The sequence below is a fragment of the Prionailurus bengalensis genome, chromosome B3 (genome assembly GCF_016509475.1).
Source record: "Prionailurus bengalensis isolate Pbe53 chromosome B3, Fcat_Pben_1.1_paternal_pri, whole genome shotgun sequence".
NCBI classification, from domain to species: Eukaryota; Metazoa; Chordata; class Mammalia; order Carnivora; family Felidae; genus Prionailurus; species Prionailurus bengalensis.
The window spans coordinates 84,662,531-84,683,613 of record NC_057355.1 but is presented as its reverse complement, the minus strand read 5'-3'; the positions used below and the strand labels follow the sequence as shown (position 1 = coordinate 84,683,613).

General features: G+C 36.5%; 1 protein-coding gene across 5 annotated transcripts in view; it reads left to right on the top strand.

Annotated features, from left to right (window-relative positions):
* The window catches only part of BAZ1A (bromodomain adjacent to zinc finger domain 1A), a 95,497-nt gene that overhangs the window by 29,886 nt on the left and 44,528 nt on the right, over positions 1-21,083 (top strand). For all 5 annotated transcript variants that reach the window (XM_043555975.1, XM_043555977.1, XM_043555976.1 and 2 more), the window contains 4 exons: positions 3,836-3,979; positions 13,759-13,860; positions 15,892-15,979; positions 20,944-21,078. In XM_043555975.1, coding sequence (XP_043411910.1) covers positions 3,836-3,979; positions 13,759-13,860; positions 15,892-15,979; positions 20,944-21,078 — 469 coding nt within the window. The remainder of the gene's footprint in view (positions 1-3,835; positions 3,980-13,758; positions 13,861-15,891; positions 15,980-20,943; positions 21,079-21,083) is intronic.

Genomic DNA, 21,083 nt, shown 5'->3' with positions numbered 1-21,083 from the left:
CAGCAATGCACAAGGGTTCCAATTTCTCTATTTCCTCACCAACACTTCTTTTTCTTTTCTTTTAAATAATTGGCATTTAGTGGGTATAAAGTGGTATCTCATGGCAGTTGTTTTTTTTTTTCAACGTTTTTTATTTATTTTTGGGACAGAGCGAGACAGAGCATGAATGGGGGAGGGGCAGAGAGAGAGGGAGACACAGAATCGGAAACAGGCTACAGGCTCTGAGCCATCAGCCCAGAGCCCGACGCGAGGCTCAAACCCACGGACCGTGAGATCGTGACCTGGCTGAAGTCGGACGCTTAACCGACTGCGCCACCCAGGCGCCCCAACATGGCAGTTTTGATTTTGCATTTCCCTTATGATTAATGATGGATGAACATCTTTTCATGTGGTTATTACCATTTGTATCTTTCTTGGAGAAATGTCTGTTCTGGTCCTTTGCTTGTTTTGAATTGAGTTGTTTGTATTTTGTTAAGTTACAAGAGTTTTTCATATGTTCTGCCATGTTTTTCTCTGGTTTGTGTATCAGGGTATTATTAGTGTTATAAAATGAGTTAAGAAGTGTTCTCTCCTCTTCAATTTTTGGAAGATTTTGAGAATTGATATTAATTCTTTAAATGTTTGGTAGAATTCACCAGTGAAGCCATCTGGTCCTGGGCTTTTCTTCATTGGAAGGTTGATTACTGATTCAATCACCTTTCTACTTATAGATCTGTTTAGATTTTCTATTTCTTCTTGGGTCAGTTCTGGTAGTTTCTGTCTCTAAGAATTTGTCCATTTTATCTAAGTTATCCAATTCGTTAGCATACAATTGTCCGTAATCTTTTCTTTTTTTAAAAAAAATTTTTTTCTAATATTTATTTTATTTTGAGAGAGACAGAGTGTGAGTAGGGGAGGAGCAGAGAGAGAGGGAGACACAGAATCTGAAGCAGGCTCCAGGGTCTGAGCTGTCAGCACAGAGCCCGACGCAGAGTTCAAACTCATGAACTGAATCATGACCTGAGCCAAAGTCAGGTGCTTACCGAATGAGCCACCCAGGCGCCCCTGTCCCTAATTTTTTCTTAAAATCTTTTTTAGTTCCTGTAAAAATCACTAGTAATGTCCCCACTTTTGCTTCTGGTTTTAGTAATTTGAGTCTTCTCCCTTTTTTCTCAATTCTTTTTTTTTTTTTTTTTAATTTTTTTTTTCAACGTTTATTTATTTTTGGGACAGAGAGAGACAGAGCATGAACGGGGGAGGGGCAGAGAGAGAGGGAGACACAGAATCGGAAACTGGCTCCAGGCTCTGAGCCATCAGCCCAGAGCCTGACGCGGGGCTCGAACTCCCGGACCGCGAGATCGTGACCTGGCTGAAGTCGGACGCTTAACCGACTGCGCCACCCAGGCGCCCCATTTTTCTCAATTCTTTAAGAGCAAGTTGTAAAGGAGCCACATATGATACTTTTAATTGAACCTGTATTAGACTCAGAGTGAGGGAAAATGAGCGAAGAATGAAGATAAGATGGTTTGAGGGCTGGATTCACCTACATAGTCTCCATTTTGTTGATTCTTAAGCCTTGGGATGCTGTAAAACCAGTTGCTTTCTTCAATTTGGGTGCAAAAATTTCCTAGCAGTAGATCCGTGGTCCTGGTTTTCTCAGTGCCTAACAGTGCTATCAGATATTGTAGGGCATACTAAAGATGTTCTCCTAATGGATAATTATAGGCACATGATAAAATGTACACTAATGAGAATAAATGCTATTGTATAAAAATTCACCAGCTTCCCAAAGTGAATCTGCTCTGAATATACTGTTTCTTTTCTGGAATTGTATGAGTCTCTTTGTTGTGGCTGTGACAAAAATTCATTTTGAAAAAACAGGTGAAAGGGTCAATTATCCATTTATTGAATCAAAAGAAAGATTAAACAGCTAAACCTGAGATGAGCAAAGCACAACTAAGTCTAAGGAAGAACAGGAATAAGAATTGATTGCCTCTAGTACCCTTGTCATCTCTCCTTTCATGTCTCTTGTAGACTTTATGTTCTTACTTGTACAGTTACCTGTTGGTTGTGGCAGGAAACATGGCTGCCAAAAGCACCAGAATTTCATACCTTATAGTATAGATTCCATGATAGGAGAGGGACTAATTTTTACTCTCTAGATTCCAAATTTTAAAATCTTGGAAAAGATGTATTGGCTCAGCAAAAAGGTGCCTACCCAGTATCAATAACCCTGGCCAGGCCCTTGTAGGAACATGACAGCTCCCACATGTGGAAGAAGGTGGGGTATAGGAATATTGAAGTTCCTAGGAGAATGGGGATAGTGAATAGGCAGTTTTACGAATGCCCACAATATATCAAAACTTGTAATATATAGGGTGACCAAATGAATGATGTAGTGAGAAAATGGTCCAATCTTGAGTCACTTTTTCTCAGAGAAAAAGGATTTACCCCATTGGTAGGTGTATATATAGTTAAGATATTCTTAGTTAATAAAATCTACCCCCACCCCCACCTCCGGATTGCCCAGGAGTTGTAGGGAGGCTATAGATAGAATTCCAGCAATGCACTTTTTCTCTCTGTTACTCCCTACTATATACCTTTTTACTTATGGTTCTGTCTTCTTTCAACAACTTGAGACATATTTCACACACCATAAAATTCACACATTTGAAATGTACAACTTAATGGGTTTTGATATATTCATAGTTGTACAGCCCATACTATAAACCAATTTGAGAATATTTTCCATACCCCAAAAGAAAGCCCATGGCCATTGTCAGCCAGTGCCCATGGCTGTCCTTTCTCACTTTCTTCCCTTTCTGCCCCCACCTTCCAGGCAGCCACTTTCTGTCTATGGATTTGCCTCTTCTGGATATTTCATATAAATGGAATCATATACTATGTGGCAGTTACGTTTGGTTTCTTTCATTTAGCATACTGTTTTCATGGTTCATCTGTACTTCATTTTTATTTTTATTTATTTTTTGCTGAATAATATTCCATTGTATGGATATACTACATTTTAATTATCAGTTGCAAATTGGGATAGTGAAAATGGGATTGAGGAATATTTCAGTTGTGGTGAATATGTCTGAAATTGCAGCCCATAAAACCCAGATAGAGTGGGTAGAAGTAAGGGAAGCCAAAATAGAGGCAGTAGAACTAGTGAATAGGAAGTTTTATAGCAATCAGAAATCCCAACAAAAACTACAGTAAGAATGATCTCCAGGTTATGATCTGGAGAATTTCTGTATTTAAAATATTGGATGTTTTGAAAAACTAAGACTCAACCTGTATAATGACATACTATGCCAGTATTTGATTTTCTAAACAGTAACTTTAGTTAAGAATATAATTGCTAAGGGGGCGCCTGGGTGGCTCAGTTGGTTGAGCGTCCGACATCAGCTCATGTCATGATCTCCTGGTTCCTGTGTTCGAGCCCCGCATTGGGCTCTGTGCTGATAGCTCGGAGCCTGGGGCCTGCTTTGGATTCTGTCTCTCTCTCTCTCTCTCTCTCTCTCTCTCTCTGCTCTTCCTTTGCTAGTTCTCTCTGTGTGTGTGTGTGTCTCTCTCTCTGTCACTCAAAAATAAATAAACATTTAAAAAAATTTTTTTAAGAATATAATTGCTAAGAATCTTGATAAATTGACCTTTGTATTATTTTAAATTGTAGCTAACTTTTCTTAAATTGGATGTTACAGATTTTCTTTTTTCTTAATTTAGTTACATCAATAAGCCATAGTCTCTACAAAAGCAAATATCTTTCAGTTGTTCATAATAATTAGATTGTTCTGAAATGTTTGATTATAAAATATAAAATACTTTGCATTTTTAAATGTATAATTTTCTTTAGGTTGCAGTGTAGGATTTTGGAAGTCCTTCCTCCATCACATCAAAATGGCTTTGCTAATGGACATATCAGCAGTGTAGATGGAGAAACTATTATCATCAGTGATAGTGATGATTCAGAAACACAAAACAGTTCTTTTCAAAATGGGTAAGTGATTTTTGTTAATTTTTAAACTGTGTATCAGATTGACTAATGATATACCATTGAAATAAGTTTTTCTTTAATCCTTCCTTTCTTCCTTTGTAATCATACAGTATAAAATCCATCTAGGAAATGTGGTTCAACAACACACATTAGAATTTTCAAGATTGAAAGCTACCTTGTTAATTGTAGTCAGCTGCTTAGGAGCACTTGAAGTTCACCTCATTCAATTGCACTTAACACATTCCGTTTTTGTTTACTTGAGAAAATTCATTCTGTACTTTAATTATTATACTTAATTGCTTTATGGTGCATATGGTAAAGACACTAACTTTCTGAAATTCAGTCAGTTGACAACATGGGTCAGCTGAATGCTCCTGGAGAAAAATCCTACAAACACATGTAGATTGGCAATGTCGGGGCCCCTGGATGGCTCAGTCGGTTAAGCATCTGACTTTGGCTCAGGTCATGATCTCGCGGTTAGTGAGTTTGAGCCCCGCATTGGGCTCTGTGCTGACAGCTCAGAGCCTGGAGCCTGCTTTGGATTCTCTCTCTCTCTCTCTCTCTCTCTATCTTTTTCTGCCCCTCCCCTGCTCACGCTCTCTCTGAAAAATAAATAAACATAAAAGAAAAAGATTGTCATTGTCTACAGGTAAATTTAAAAATCTCAGCTGTCTTCAACTGATTAAAAGTCTTCTTACATGTTTTCGTTCCACTCCCTCCTATTCTAAATCTTTATTGCTCCATTCTGTTCCTTCTCTGCCTTATAGGCATCTCAAACTTAAAAATTCTTTTTCCAGTGTATCTTATGTTTTTTTCCTTCCCTGTTGTCAGTGAACAGTGCAATAATATTCCAATAAGAAACCTGAGGCCGCTTTTTTTCTTTTGAGTATAGTTGACACACAGTGTTACGTTAGTTTCAGATTTAAGACATAGTAATTTGGGGGTGCCAGCCTGGCTCAGTTGGTAGAGCAATGTGGCTCTTGATCTCTCAGGGTCATGAGTTCAAGCCCCACACTGGGCGTAAAGCTTATTTAGAAAAAAAAAAAAGTAATTCAACATCTCTCTGTATATATGCTATATGACTTAGTGATTGAACGACCTTCTCTATACTTACATTATATGACATAGTGATTCAGTAACTCTCTCTATACTCTCACCAAAGTATAGCTACTATCTATCACTATACAGTGCTATTACAATACCATTGACTATAATCCTACTGCTATACCTTTTTATTCCTGTTACTTATTCATTCCATAATTGGAAGGCTGTATCTTCCACTCCCCTCTACCCATTTTGCCCATCCCTTCATCCCTCTTCCCTCTGTCAACCATCAGTTTGTTCTCTGTACTTAGGTCTGATTCTGCTTTTTGTTTATTCATTTGATTTTAGATTCCACATATAAGTGAAATTATATGTTATTTGTCTGGCTTACTCCATTTAGCATAATACTCTCTAGTTCCATATATGCTGTTACAAATGGCAGGATCTCATCCTTTTTTATGACTGCCTAATATTCCCGTGTGTGTGTGTGTGTGTGTGTGTGTGTGTGTGTGTGTGTGTGTGTCTTTACTCATTCATCTATGGATGGACACTTGGGTTGCTTCCATATCTTGGCTGTTGTAAATAATGAAATAAACATAGGAATGGGGTGAATATAGCTTTTTGAATTTTCTTTTGTTTTCATTGGGTAGATATCCAATACAAGGAATTATTGGATCATATGGTATTTCTATTTTTAATTTTTTGAGGAACCTCCATACAGTTTTCCACAGTGGCTATACCAGTTAACATTCCTATCAAAGGGTTCCTTTTCCTCCACATTCTCACCAATACTTATTTCTTGTCTTTTTGATTTTTGCCATCCTGACAGGTGTAAGGTTTTGATTTGCATTTCCCTGATTATTAATGATGTTGAGCATTTTTAAAATGTGTCAGTTTTCCATTAGTATGTGTTCTTTGGAAAAATATCTATTCAAGTCCTCTGCCCATTTTTAATTAGATTATTTGGGGGGTTTTGGTGTTGAGTTGTATCAGTTCTTTATATATTTTGGATATTAACTCCCTGAGGCTACTCTTAACTACTTCCTTTATCTCCTTTGCTTCTGAAATATCAGTAACTGTCAAATTCCTTCAGAACCTTGTAATTCAACTTCTGACTAGAACTATTTTGTCTGATGTTTTTGAACTATTGTATCTATAACTGGCTTTTGAGCATTTGCTGTCTAGGCAGTGTGCTAAGTTCTTTACATGCATATTAGTCACTCCTAGAAGAATGCTGTTATCCTTATTTAACAAGAAGAACCTCTGCTTTAGAAATGTTAATTGGCATTGCACAAAGTCGCCTAGCTAGTACATTGCCTGACAGAAAAAAATGATTTTTAGATGAGTGAACGAAGCATGACATGGCCCTATATGTTAAGTCTTGATACATCGCATTTTTTGAGTTGCTACAATTAAGTAGAAAAAGAAATTAATAGGTCATTTGTGTCCTCATTGAATATAGGGTTTATGATGCAAAACTATTGGGGATTATGTAGTTAATATATATCCTTTAGCAGCTCTGACAGTAGTTCATGTGTTTTGTTTGGAGTGTTTCAAAGATTGTAACCCTTAAGTGGAGTTAATTATATATTAGTTTATTTATTTCGAGAGAGAGAAAGAGCATGCATGCATGCACGCACAAAGAAAGAGGGAGAGAGAGAGAATCCCAAGCAGGTGAAGCCTGACACGGGGCTCAATCTCACAGATAATGAGATCATGACCTGAGCCGAAATCAAGAGTCTGGATGCTTAACCAACTGAACTACCCAGGTGCGCCTGTAGTAACCCTTAACCTAATCTTCTAATTCTTGTAGGTGCTGTGAGGTGCTTAGGATGAGGAATGTCTAGACTCTTAGGTTCAGCACTCTATTATTCAGCTCATTAATGTCCTTTCTCTTCCTTATAGATTTGAATATGAACTACATGCATAGTTTGTGGCTAATTTGTTACTTTGAGTATAAAGCAAATTAATTCATAATCCCAGTTAGTAATAATAAATATTTTGCTTGTTATACACAGCAAATTAATTCATAATCCCAGTTAGTAATAGTAAATATTTTGCTTGTTATATGTACCATTTAGAGCACTTGTGCCACTTATAACAAGCTTATCACAGAATAGTACTGAATTTGACCATAATTTCCTATCTGAATATGTTGTGCCTTATCCCGTGAATATAGGTACTTGGGACAGACCCTTGCAGTAGGAAAAGTGAGTAAGCTGGTCAATTACTTTATTCACAGATATTTTAACTTGTTTGTGATTCTCAAAAAATCTGAGCCTTCGCTATACATCAGCATCATAAAATGCCTACTTGTTTGTAGATTTGCTACCACTGTATCCTAAGATACCAGGAAAGGTGAAACATAGTCATCTTTGGACCTTTGTTCTTTTATTTCTATTAATTCAGTAAGTAAGAAATTTACCTTGTCTTGGTTGCTCCCTGACAATAAAACATAATATAGAGTTTTTCATGTTTCAGTAGGGGACTTGAAGGGATGGGAATGGAACAGTTATTGGCATTTTCCATGAGTTGAGCTGTATAAAGGCACCCACATATGTTCTCTTATTTTATTCCTCAGAACCATTCTAAAAGGGTAGATGATCATTTTCTTATATCATTGAGGAGAAATGGAAGTTCAGAGTTAGAAAAGTTTTCCAGCATCATAGTTCATAATATCTGCAAGACATACTAAGGCAGCATATTTAGAATTAAACATATTTAGGGGCGCCTGGGTGGCTTGGTCGGTTAAGCGTCCGACTTCAGTTCAGGTCATGATCTCACGGTCCGTGAGTTTGAGCCCTGCGTCAGGCTCTGTGCTGACAGCTCAGAGCCTGGAGCCTGTTGCAGATTCTGTGTCTCCCTCTCTCTCTGCCCCTCCCCTGTTCATGCTCTGTCTCTCTCTGTCTCAAAAATAAATAAACGTTAAAAAAAAATTTTTTTTAAAGAATTAAACATATTTAGAATTTACATAGATCATTAAGATGATCACCAGCGTTTTTTGAGGGAGTGAAGGGTTAAGATATATATATAACATAATATTTTCTGTTTTAACCATCTTAAGTGTATAATTCAATGGCATTAATTGCATTCACCGTGTCGTACCTCTATCACCACTATTCCCAAAACCTTTTCTTTACCCCAAACAGAAACTCTGTGCCCATTAGGTAGTAATTCTACATTCCCTTCTCTCCCTCCATCACCTAGTAACCTCTAATCTGCTTTCTGTCTCTATGAATTTACTCATTCTAGATATTTCATATAAGTGGAGTCATACTGTATTTGTTCTTTTGTGTCTGGCTTATTTCAGTTAGTACTATTTTTCAAATTACATCCATGTTGTAGCATGTTGAGATTTATGGTAGAGCCTTTGGTATACCTATCTAAATATACTTTAGAATGAGATGAGGCTAATTTTTGTAATCATTCCTTTTTAGGGCTAAACATTCCCTTGTATGTATATACTACATTATATTTATCCATTCAAGTGATAGACATTTGAGTTTCCACTTTTTGGCTATTATGAATAATGCTGCAGTGATTATTGATGTACCAGCACGTATTCAAGTCCCTATTTTAAATTCTTTTGGGTATATACTCAAAAGTGGAATTGCTGAGTCATATGACAATTGCTTAACTTATTGAGGAACTGCCAAACTGCTTTTCACAGCAGCTCCACTATTTTACATACTTAACAGCAATATATAAGGATTCCAATTTTTCCACATCTTCACCAGCACTCACTATTTTTCGAGTGTTTTGATTATAGCCATCCTAGTGAGATGAAGTGGTATCTCATTGTCATTTTGACTTGAATTTCCTTAATCACTAATGATAATGAGCCTCTTTTCACGTGCTTATTGTCATTTGTGTATCTTCCTTGGAAGATATACAAGTCCTGTGCCAATTTTTACATTGGCTTATTTGTCCTTTTGTTCAGTTATGAGTTCTTTATATATTCTAGTCATCAGATTTTTTTTAATAGAATATTTTGATACATTTGGGGGAGCATATTCATTAATTTTTTCAAAGTTAGTTTTACATCAGTAAAAGTAAGAAATTAAAGGCTTGACTTTTTATAAAAAGTTGCTTTCTCTCAGAACAACATATTATTAGCTTACTCCTCAGTCTGGGCATGGACTGCAGAATCTGATTGAATTAAACAGTAAACTACATATTTACCTTTGTAGGTCAGCTTTTGTTGGCGGGCAGCAGTCAGGGTTTTAGGAAGCAGGTTACTTATTTATTTTGAGGATGGGTATTAACACCTTAAACATATGTTTCTTAAACTATATTTGTGAAAGAGGCTGAGAAAATTGTTACTCTTCTTATCACAAAGCCATGGACAAAGTCATGGACATCGCAGCCTTATACATTTTAGTGCTCTTTGACCCTCAGCTTAACATTCTTGCAGAACTCTCCAACATCTTTGCCAGAACTGGGTTCTAGAATAACACTATGAAGTCATTTTCTCCTTCAGCTATTTACCATGGGATTCATGACAGAGCCTTTGCTGTACGGATCTAAATATACTTAAGAATGAGATGAGGCTAATTTTATACAGTTAGGATACTTTGTGTAGATTATATAATATAAAGAATAGTTTAAATTTAAAATCATTCATTTATTTTATGTATATATAAGCAAATTTTATTTTATTCAACGTTTATTTATTTTTGGGACAGAGAGAGACAGAGCATGAACGGGGGAGGGGCAGAGAGAGAGGGAGACACAGAATCGGAAACAGGCTCCAGGCTCTGAGCCATCAGCCCAGAGCCTGACGCGGGGCTCGAACTCACGGACCACGAGATCGTGACCTGGCTGAAGTCGGACGCTTAACCGACTGCGCCACCCAGGCGCCCCGCAAATTTTATTTTAAAAATTGACTTGCTACTCTCACAATTGTAGCAGTAAATAAAAATTAAGACTAGAGAAGATAATTTAATTTGCATCATATAGAACATAACAGATTTAGGGTTTTATCTGTTAGTCCTGCGCTTTGAAACATGCATATTGTGTATCTGCTCTTAGTGTTCCTTTACTCATCTCATGTTTGCCCATCAAGTGTGGATTGAGTAATGTTATACTTATGTCTACTATTGTTCCTCTCCCTTCAAAGTTACTAAAATATTTAAAGAAAATTTATATTTGAAAACCCTCACATCTTGTTGAGACCAGTCTCGTAGTTACAAATTTCCTTTCTTAATGAAAGAGCCAAGTACAATTTGCTCCTTTGCAATCACAAATTCTCCGAAAATTGAACTAAATTGATAGACAGTACCAACTAAAACAGTCCTGAAAGTCCTGAAAATATTCACTAGCTTACCATCTGATTTTAGTAGGCAGGTATGCCAAGTATACGTCAGTGTGTTTAGTTGCTTTTAGGGTTTGTAGAAGAAACTAAGTACAGTATCTGTAGCAACTCAGATTGGTAGGTAAATAACACTTTGTAATAATATACTCTGCTATTGTGATTTAAGGCTTTACAAAGTTAAGGCCCTTTACAATGGATCAGTGTTTTATGCAGTCCTATCTAGGCAGGTATTATTTAAAGTTTTAAAATATCATAAAAACATTATCCTAACTTGAAAATAGTACATGAACAAGATACATTTTTGGTAACATCTTATATCCTAGTGGTAATTTGCAAGAGCACAAGGAAAAACTAGGAACCTTGAGGAATATATTGTATATCCTGTTTAAAATTCTTTATGTACTGACTTTCTTCATGCAGTGTAATCTGACTGTATTGTTAACCTGCTTAATTGTTAGTAAGATTACAGAATCTGAGTGTTATTTTTAAAGAAGTAGACCTAATTTTTTTGCTAATTGTAATTCATATATGAAATTTTAATGTATGAGAAGGTTAGCATTTGAAATTAAAACAAAAAAACCCATAAGTAACCATTTGTGCTGAAAGCTTAATTATCTGGTCTTTTGTCATTTCTATTGTACTGTTATAGAAAAAATTTTAATTGCTTTTGTATTACCAATATTACCATGGAATAGCAACAAATGCAATTTCCATTTTGAGAAAATAAAAGTAGAACTAAAATTTAACATATATAATGGGCATATTGAAATATTATATATTTATAAAATAAATGATAAAATTTTATGAATAAATCATTGGAATAGCAATCTGATTTCTATAAATGTAACATTAGGTGTTAGTGTGCTATATAGAACTGGTAACAGATCTGCACTTGTTGGCAATAAAATCAGTCCATTAGTCACAGTCATGGTTAAGGTCACTACATTCCATTTAGTATTCCAGCTGTTTAGGCCTAGGCTTTAGGAAGCAAGGAAGAAAAATTATTAAAATGGGGTTTCTTTTTAATATTGTCTTTTAATTCCTGTCTTATAGGTGAATCCATATGATAAGCAGTTTCTGTTGGTCTCTAATAACTGTACTTCTTTGGAAAGAATCCAATTATGATTTTTATCCTGTATAGAGTTTTGTGTAAGAGTTACAACAAAACCCCCATAAGAATATTTGCACTAATTGGAAAAAAAGATTTTGATTCTATTATGCTTTATTTTCACAAATGAATTTCATGACATAGCAAGAAAAAACAAAAAAATAATTTTATACATGAAAAGTCACCTTTTTATAGCCTTAAATCCATTAAGATAAAGTCCACAAACAAGTTTTCTATAAACAAATAATATATAAACAAATTTATAATTATGACTTAAAATAAAATTATGTACTGCCACTTTTAGTAATCTTTTAATTCTACTTGATCATCCCCTATGTGTATAAAATGGTAGTGATTAATTGCTAAGTTAACACCTCTTCAGAAAACTATATTAAGATTAAAAACTCAATCAAATCTGTTGTTCTTGAACACCTGCCACTGATTCATTAAAACTTGTTTTTCTTTTTTCCCCTCTTTTCATTTCAAGAAATTCCTTTATTGGAAACCCACATCAGTATTGTTCTCTGAACACTTAAGAGTTCTCTCTCTTTGGCTCTTTTGGAACAGTGCTTTTCAAACTGCAGATTATGGCCTCATGTATGTTGTGAAATTAATTTAATGAGGAACTTTAATAGAATAGAAAATATTAGATTGCATTTCATATAGTCAGGGTGAATGATTAAATATATCTTCTAGTTTCTGTGTATCCTGGGTCTCCATGTAAAGATCCTTGGTCTTCCAACTAGGAAGTTAATGCTGTTAAAGGTGAACACTTCAGTTTTATTTGTGTGATTGTCTCCTGCATCCCTTTTGTGTGGAGTCTCTCCCCACCCCCCACTTTGTGTTTACTGTATTTATATCACTTTGACTGTATCTGACCCTCATTGCTGAATGCTTCCTTTGTCATCCTTTCATATCATTTTCTTCTCAGTAACCCTTACTTACACCCCATTACATATGCACTTGCGTGCACAGGGGCAGCTTTTTAAGAGTCCAACCACTTGTCTCCCTGCTGCACCACTACCACCTTAGTCTGTTGTGCCATCAGTTCTCACTTGGTTCATTGCATTACCTTTCTAAAGAATATCCTTGTTTGCACTCTTGCCCCGTAGTCTGGCAGCCAGAGTGATCTTTCTGATCTGATAAGTTAAATCATTATCACCCCATTATTCAGTATCCTCTAGTGTCTTTTCTGAGTAAAATCTAAATGGTGGCCTATAATCTAGCCCTTCTATTTCCTCTCTGGCTGTATCTTCTTTTATTCTCCTTATTTATTCTGCTTCTTGTAGAAACCATGCCTACATCCACCCCAGGCCTTTACACTCCTTTCTCTCTTCCTTTAAACTTATTTTCAAGATTTTCTCATGAGTTGCTCCCTCTTTTCTTTCAGATCTCTGCTTAAATGTTAACTTCCTATAAGCCCTATCTGGTCAATTTATCAGGACTGTCACTATCTAAAATAGAGTACCTCTACCTGGCGGTGTATTCCCTTGATAGCACTTACCACCTACTCTGTTGTGTATTTTTGTTTGTTTGCCTGTATCTCCCCAATATAGTTCTATTTTGTTCACTACTTAATCCTTATTGTTTAGTATTTGGCACATTATAGGCTTTTAACTATTTATTGGATAGATGGATGAATGCATCCTCAAAGGGAAGAAAAGATGAGAAGTTGGTGGAGGCAAGGATTAAAGGTATAGCCTCTGCCAGGTCTTAAAACAGGGTAAACTACATTATCTCCACTTTTGCTCTTGGATTACATAGCTATGAAGAAGAAAGCTTAAAAGCAAATCCAAGAGCTATTTTGTTTACAAATTTATCTTATCTAAACTCGGTACTCAGTGCTTACTCATCTCTAGTTGATTTCTTCACACAGGAAAATTTATTGAATGAGTAAAATACCTACCTAAGATAAAATAGTGCTTTGTACTATTTTGGCTAATAAACTTGTGAGGGATGTCAGTAACTTATAAAATTCTAGTTAAACTGGGGTGCCTGGGTGGCTCAGTCGGTTAAATGTCTGACGTCAGCTCAGGTCATGATCTCATGGCTCATGAGTTTGAGCCCCGCGTCAGGCTATGTGCTGACAGCTCAGAGCCTGGAGCCTGCTTCAGATTCTATCTCCCTCTCTCTCTGCTCTTCCCCTGCTCGCACTCTGGGTCTCAAAAATAATAAATATTAAAAAAAATTTTTTTTAATCCTAAACTAAAAACTCCTTTGATTCTGTGACAGTATGTTCTTAGAAACTAGATTTCCATTTAAAAGCTCACATTTTCAGACGAATTATTAACTGATTTGTGTCTTTGCTCTTTTTAGGAAGAAAAAAGATGCAGTTGACCCCTTATTATTCAAGTACAAGGTGCAACCCACTAAAAAAGAATTGTATGAGTGTGCTATTGTTAAAGCAACACAGATCAGGTAAAACTTGGTTTCTATCTATGCTGGTTTAAAAGACAATAATTATGTTTGATTAAGAAGATTCACTATATGGGCGCCTGGGTGGCTGAGTTGGTTAAGCGTCTGACTGTTGATTTTAGCTCAGGTCATGAACTCATTGTTTGAGCCTTGCCTCAGGCTCCACGCTGGCAGTGTGGAGTCTGCTTGGGATTATCTCTCTCCCTCTCTCTCTGCCCCTACCCCACCCTAAATAAGTAAATAAATAAATAAGGGGTGCCTGGGTAGCTCACTCAGTTAAGCATCCGACTTGGGCTCAGGTCATAATCTCTTGAAGTTGGTGAGTTCGAGCCCTGCGTGTGGCTCTGTGTTGACAACTCAGAGCCTGGAGCCTACTTCAGATTCTGTGTCTCCCTCTCTCTCTTCCCCTCCCCCGCTTGCACTCTGTCTCTCTCAAAAATAAATAAAAAAAGGTTAAAAAAACAAAAACACCACATGTGGCTAGTGGGTGCCATGTAGGACAATATCATTCTTGAGGACTAGTATATTTATTCAATAGTCAAAAGATAATTACCTTCTTATTGTCATGTACTGTATGTATGGTGCTAGGATAGCACAGTAAACCAATCCTTTCTTTCCTATAATCCTTTATATATGAAAAGAATATACATTTTGAGGAGGCTACTACTTTAAAACTTCTGTCTTGTTCATTCACTCATAGAAGCTTTTAATTTGACTTTTTCTTGAAAGGAATACATTGAATTCAGTTAAAACATTTACTTTCCGAGGCACCTGGGTGGCTCAGTCAGTTAAGCATCTGACTTTGGCTCAGGTCATGATCTCACTGTTCGTGGGTTTGAGCTCCTCATTGGGCTCTACGTGGAGCCTGTTTAGAATTCTCTCTCTCTCTCTCTCTCTCTCTCTCTCTCTCTCTCTTTCTGTGCCCCTCCCTTGTGTGTGCTCTCTCTCTCTCAAAAATAAATAAGTAAACATTAAAACAACAACAATGTTTACTTTCCTTCCAGAACTTTTCCAGAAATATTTGAATGTTTGGAGTTTGTTTTGTTTTGTTTTTGGTTGTGTTATGTTTGTGTTTTTCTCAATTTGGGGCCAAGGAGAATCAAAAATAGAAAATTTTTAGAATATTTTTTTGAGAGAGAGAGAGAGAGAGCTCAGACACGTGTGTGTGAGCCAGGGAGGGGCAAAGGGAGAGGGAGAGAGAATCTCAAGCAGGCTCCATGACACGGGGCTCAATCCTCACAACCGTGAGATCATGACCTAAACCAAAAGTAACAGTTGGTTGCTTAACCAACAGAGCCACCAGGTGCCTCTGTTTTTAGAACCTTAATCCTATGAATTTATTTTAGAATTTGATAAAACCTGTGTTCAAGAATGTTCAAAATATCCATTTAAATGTTGACAGTGTTATGTGATATCTGGTAATCTACTGACTTTAATTTTTTTAAAGAATTTTTTTTTTAATTTTTTTTTCAACGTTTAATTATTTGTGGGACAGAGAGAGACAGAGCATGAACGGGGGAGGGGCAGAGAGAGAGGGAGACACAGAATCGGAAACAGGCTCCAGGCTCTGAGCCATCAGGCCAGAGCCTGACGCGGGGCTCGAACCCACGGACGGCGAGATTGTGACCTGGCTGAAGTCGGACGCTTAACCGACTGCGCCACCCAGGCGCCCCTTTTTAAAGAATTTTAATGGTGGTATTTGGAGGAATGATCATCTAATTTTTAAAAATTTGGTTTACTCTCTGTAATATATTTTCCTTGAGGTTTATTTGATTTCTAAATGGTTCTTAAGCACCAAATGCATATACTATTTTTGTAACAAACATTTATAATAGATCCACTTGAGTAGATATTATAACATTCTACATAAATATTTGTGAAGTTTCTCATAACTTCTACATAAATACCATTGGAAAATGAATTGTCCTTTTCCTAGGCTTGAAATGAAGGTTATGGGTTTACAGAGATTATAGAGTTCAAACTGAATTCTTTTATACTAACACTTTACTCTTTCTCCTCCTTTTTCCACTGTAGCCGGAGAAAACACCTATTTTCTCGTGATAAATTAAAGCTTTTTCTGAAGCAACACTGTGAACCACAAGATGGAGTCATTAAAATTAAGGTAATCAGAGCAGTGAAATTATTTGTTGGAAGGAAGAAGAGAGAGAAGTGGGCTGTGTTACATAGTTAAAACATCGCAGAAATTTTTTTTTTTTTTTTTTAGAAAGAGAGAACATGGGCAAAGGCAGTGGGCAGAGGGAGACAGAGAGAGAATCCCAAACAGGCTCCATGCCCAAAACAGAGCTCAATGCAGGGCTTGATTCCACAACCATGAGATCATGACATGAGCCAAAATCAAGGGTTGGTGCTTAACCAACTGAGCCACCCAGGCACCCCAGAAATGTTATTTCAAAGTTGATTGAAAATAGTTCTTTTTGGGGTGCCTGGGTGGCTCAGTCAGTTAAGCAGCCGACTTCAACTCGGGTCATGATCTCGCAGTCCGTGAGTTCGAGCCCCGCATCGGGCTCTGTGCTGACAGCTCAGAGCCTGGAGCCTGTTTCAGATTCTGTGTCTCCCTCTCTCTGACCCTCCCCCGTTCATGCTTTGTCTCTCTCTGTCTCAAAAATAAATAAACATTAAAAAAAAAAATTAAATAAAAAAGAAAATAGTTCTTTTTATCTGTAGCCAATTGTTACTAATTTTCTCTCTGTTTAAGGATTAAATACTATTTTGCAATTGCTAGAATTACTAGGTGGCTCAGGTAGTGTACTTTTTTTTCCCCCTTGTAAAAAAAAAAAAAAAAATCAACCAAAACAGGTGATAATAGATGGAAAACTTAGAAAAAGAAAATGTTATAGGGGAAGGAGGCAACTATATTTTTCTAAGTGTGGTTCTGGCTTACAAAAATAAGTTCAATACACAATGGAGTACTATGTGGCAATGAGGAAGAATGAAATATGGCCCTTTGTAGCAACGTGGATGGAACTGGAGAGTGTGATGCTAAGTGAAATAAGCCATACAGAGAAAGACATATACCATATGTTTTCACTCTTATGTGGATCCTGAGGAACTTAACAGGAACCCATGGGGGAATGGAAGGAAAAAAAAAAGAGAGAGAGGTTAGAGTGGGAGAGAGACAAAGCATAAGAGACTCTTAAAAAATGAGAACAAACTGAGGGCTGATGGGGGGTGGGAGGGCGGGGAGGGTGGGTGATGGGTACTGAAGAGGGCACCTCTTGGGATGAGCACTGGATGTTGTATGGAAACCAATTTGACAGTAAATTTCATATATTTAAAAAAAAAAACAAAAATAAGTTCAAAGAACAGATCCTACTGGATAAGAAAACAATATATATAATAAAAAGAACATCAGAGACCAATACTAAGCAGATGGGTTATATTTTATTCAGAAACATTAAAAGGGAAAAATCAAGTTTAGAAATCTCACATGTGTAATGAAAGTTAAATGGTAAAACAAAAACTAATTTTTTTAATTGAGAAATACTTTACTCATATTGGGAGAAATATGTAAAAAAGCAGTGGAATGGGTAGAGGGATGTATGCATGTGTCAAAAATCAGCTACCGTATGATTAAGATTTGTGTAACACATAATATGTGTTATATCAAAAGGAAATAAATGTTTAAAAAAGGATATATGAATTTACTCTGTGAAAAATAGCATTTAAGATCTCTAGAGACCAAGATAGATTATTTAACAAATAAAACTGGGACACTTGGTTAACTTTGGAAAAACAAAGTTAGATCTAACAAAGGAGGGAAAAAAGGAAATGAAATGAAACAATTCTTAATGTTATGCATACTAAAGAACAAGAGGAAAGAAATACCAAGGATAAGACTGATTTGAAATATAAACTTATTTAGGTTTAAAAACATCATGAGGGGCACCTGGGTGGTTTAGTCAGTTAAGCATCCGACTCTTGACTTTGGCTCAGGTCATGATCTCACCGTTCATAAGTTCGAGGCCAGCTTCAGGCTCTGTGTGAATGGTGTGGAGCCTGCCTGGGATGCTCTCTCTCCCTCTCTCTACCTCTCCCTCACTTGTACACATGCTGTCTCTCTCTCAGAATAAATAAATAAACAAAAAAAATAAATAAATAAAAATGTAATGAATGCATTTCAAGGGCAAAGTGCTAGAAGAAAACTACTTTCAGTTAATACAGTGAGGAACTCAAATCAATTAGAAAAACATAAGTACCCCAGTAGAAAAATAGACAAATAGGCATGATAAAACTTCACGATGGATGAAATATAAAAACTTAAAAACATAAGATAGAATCATCTGAAAAATAATTTTTTAATGTGAGCATATTTATGTATTTGTCTTGATAATAAGAAAATGCTTGAATTGGGCTCAATCTATGCATCATTTAAAACCACAGGTAGCCATGTTAAAAGGAAGCTTCCAAAAAGCTAATGAATCAAATACTTGTGAGAAGTGGCTAGAACAGTACCTAGCACAGGGAGGTAGTCAGCCAGTATGTGAATAGTTAGTGGTGGTATGTGTATCATAAATAGCAAGTTGACCAATTTCCCTAATTTACAAAAATCTCTTAATATCAATTAACAAAAACAACCCAATTGGGAGAAAATGATAAAGAGCATCAGCGGTTTTTTACCAAGGAAAGTAGTCAATAAACATGAGCAGAAGTTCAGCGTAATAAATACATGAAAATTAGGGGTGCCTGGGCGGCTCAATTGGTTAAGCGTCCAACTGTTGATGTCAGTTCAGGTCATGATCTGGCAGTTCATGAGTTCGAGCCCCACATCGGGCTCTATGCTGATGGTGGAGAGCCTGCTTGGGATTCTGTCTCTGCCGCTCCCCCGTTTGTGCTTTCTCTCTCTCTCAAAATAAATAAACATAAAAAAAATTTTTTTAATAAGTAAATGAAAGTTAAAGTGACAGTAAACAATTTTCTCTTTGAGTAACAAAAGATTATTAGTGGGTTTTCTAGTGTACTTGCATACATGTTGCAAGCACATATGCATACACACACACACACACACACCCAAAGACAATAAAGTTTGATCCTGATGTGGTAAGTGTAGTCTGCTGTTAGGAGTGCTAAAAGAACACAAAGATATATTAGTTTATTGTGTATTATGTATGTATAAATAAGGAACATTGGCAATTAATGTATTAAAGCCTATTTTGACCTTTTTTGAGCATATATATTTGAAAAGAAACCACTCATATCTTTATACGTATGGGCATTTGTATATTCAGGCGTTATATATATGGGATAGTCAACAACCATCTTAATAGACTTTAATGTAGAATCTTTAAATAGAGTCTTGATTTATTATGATGGCCAGAACTAATTGAATTTTAAATGTTAAAAGCTATGTTCTATCCACTAAGATTACAATTACTACATAGAAAATTTAATCCCCAGTTGAAGTGTTTCAGTTTTGTTAAAAATTTAAATTTTTGTATCATTTTCTTATACATTTTCTGAAAGATATTTCTATAAGTAGCATGTTTTCTTCTAGAGAAAGAAAGAATAATGATCTTGGCTGTTAGGCCAAAAGTAATCTTCAGAATTACTAATCAAAAATAAAAAGGTTAAAGTTGGACATGAATGAAAGGTGAACAGGTTCTGAAACTTTTTTGGATTTAGCGGTTATCCTAGAACCACACCACTTCTGGTAGGAATGAGTTTGACTTCAGGATGCCTGGGGGGCTCAGTCGGTTAAGCATTCGACTTCGGCTCAGGTCATGATCTCACTGTTCGTGTGGGTTCAAGCCCCACATCCCGCCCTGTGCTGACGGCTCAGAGCCTGGAGCCTGCTTCGGATTCGGTGTCTCCCTCGCTGCTCCTCCCCCAGTCATGCTTTATCTCAAAAATGAATAAACATTAAAAATTTTTTTTAATGTGTTTGACTTCTCTGAACTTAAACTCTATTGAAAGTTGATAATTTTTCAGCATTTCTGCTGTCTGCCACATCAGCTTTAAAATTTGATAAAAGTCTTGGGGCGCCTGGGTGGCTCAGTCGGTTGAGTGTCTGACTTCGGCTCAGGTCACGATCTCGCGGTCCGTGAGTTTGAGCCCCACGTCGGGCTCCGTGCTGACGGCTCAGAGCCTGGAGCCTGTTTCAGATTCTGTGTCTCCCTCTCTCTCTCTGACCCTCCCCCATTCGTGCTCTGTCTCTCTCTGTCTCAAAAATAAATAAACGTTAAAAAAAAAAATTTTTTTTAATAAAATTTGATAAAAGTCTTTAAAATTTTTTTTCAACATTTATTTATTTTTGGGACAGAGAGAGACAGAGCATGAACGGGGGAGGGGCAGAGAGAGAGGGAGACACAGAATCGGAAACAGGCTCCAAGCTCTGAGCCATCAGCCCAGAGCCTGACGCAGGGCTCGAACTCACGGACAGCGAGATTGTGACCTGGCTGAAGTCGGACGCTTAACCGACTGCGCCACCCAGGCACCCCTAAAATTTGATAAAAGTCTTTAAATTAAAAAAAAAGTCTTTAAGTTATCACCCTGAATTGGGGGGGGGGGGTCTAAAATGTACAGTAGTTAAGAAATGGTTGAGAAAAAATGTATTGGGTTGATACAGTGGGTTTTTTTTTTAAAGATTTTATTTTTACGTAATCTCTAACATCCAAAGTGGGGCTCAAACTTACAACTCTGAGATCAAGAGTCACCTCCTTCACTGACTGAACCAGCCCAAGCACAGTGGACTTTAAATGTTAAGTCATTGGATTATTTATTTACATAGAAAATTCCATACAAAATTAGTCAAAACAAAGCAAACTGCAAAAGATTATTATATAAATGTAATTTTGTAATGGTTTTAGAATTTAAGAAACTGTTGAAACATTCTTGTGTATTTTGTGTGAAAAAATTCTTTGCATTGTGGTTTTCCTTCTGGTAAAGCTAATTAATAATAGATCAAGTAAATCAGCTAAAATGTGTAATACTGTATATTAACACATGAAATTCTATGTCGAAATCTTTTCAACCTGGTCTTTAACAGTAGTCATACATGACATTTTAGAGTACATCTATAAATGGTTTCCTAATTATGTTATTATTGTACCCTATATTTTTTTTATGAAGGCGTCATCTCTTTCAACATATAAAATAGCAGAACAAGATTTTTCTTATTTCTTTCCTGATGATCCACCCACATTTATCTTCAGTCCTGCTAACAGAAGAAGAGGGAGACCTCCCAAACGAGTATCTATTAGCCAGGTAAG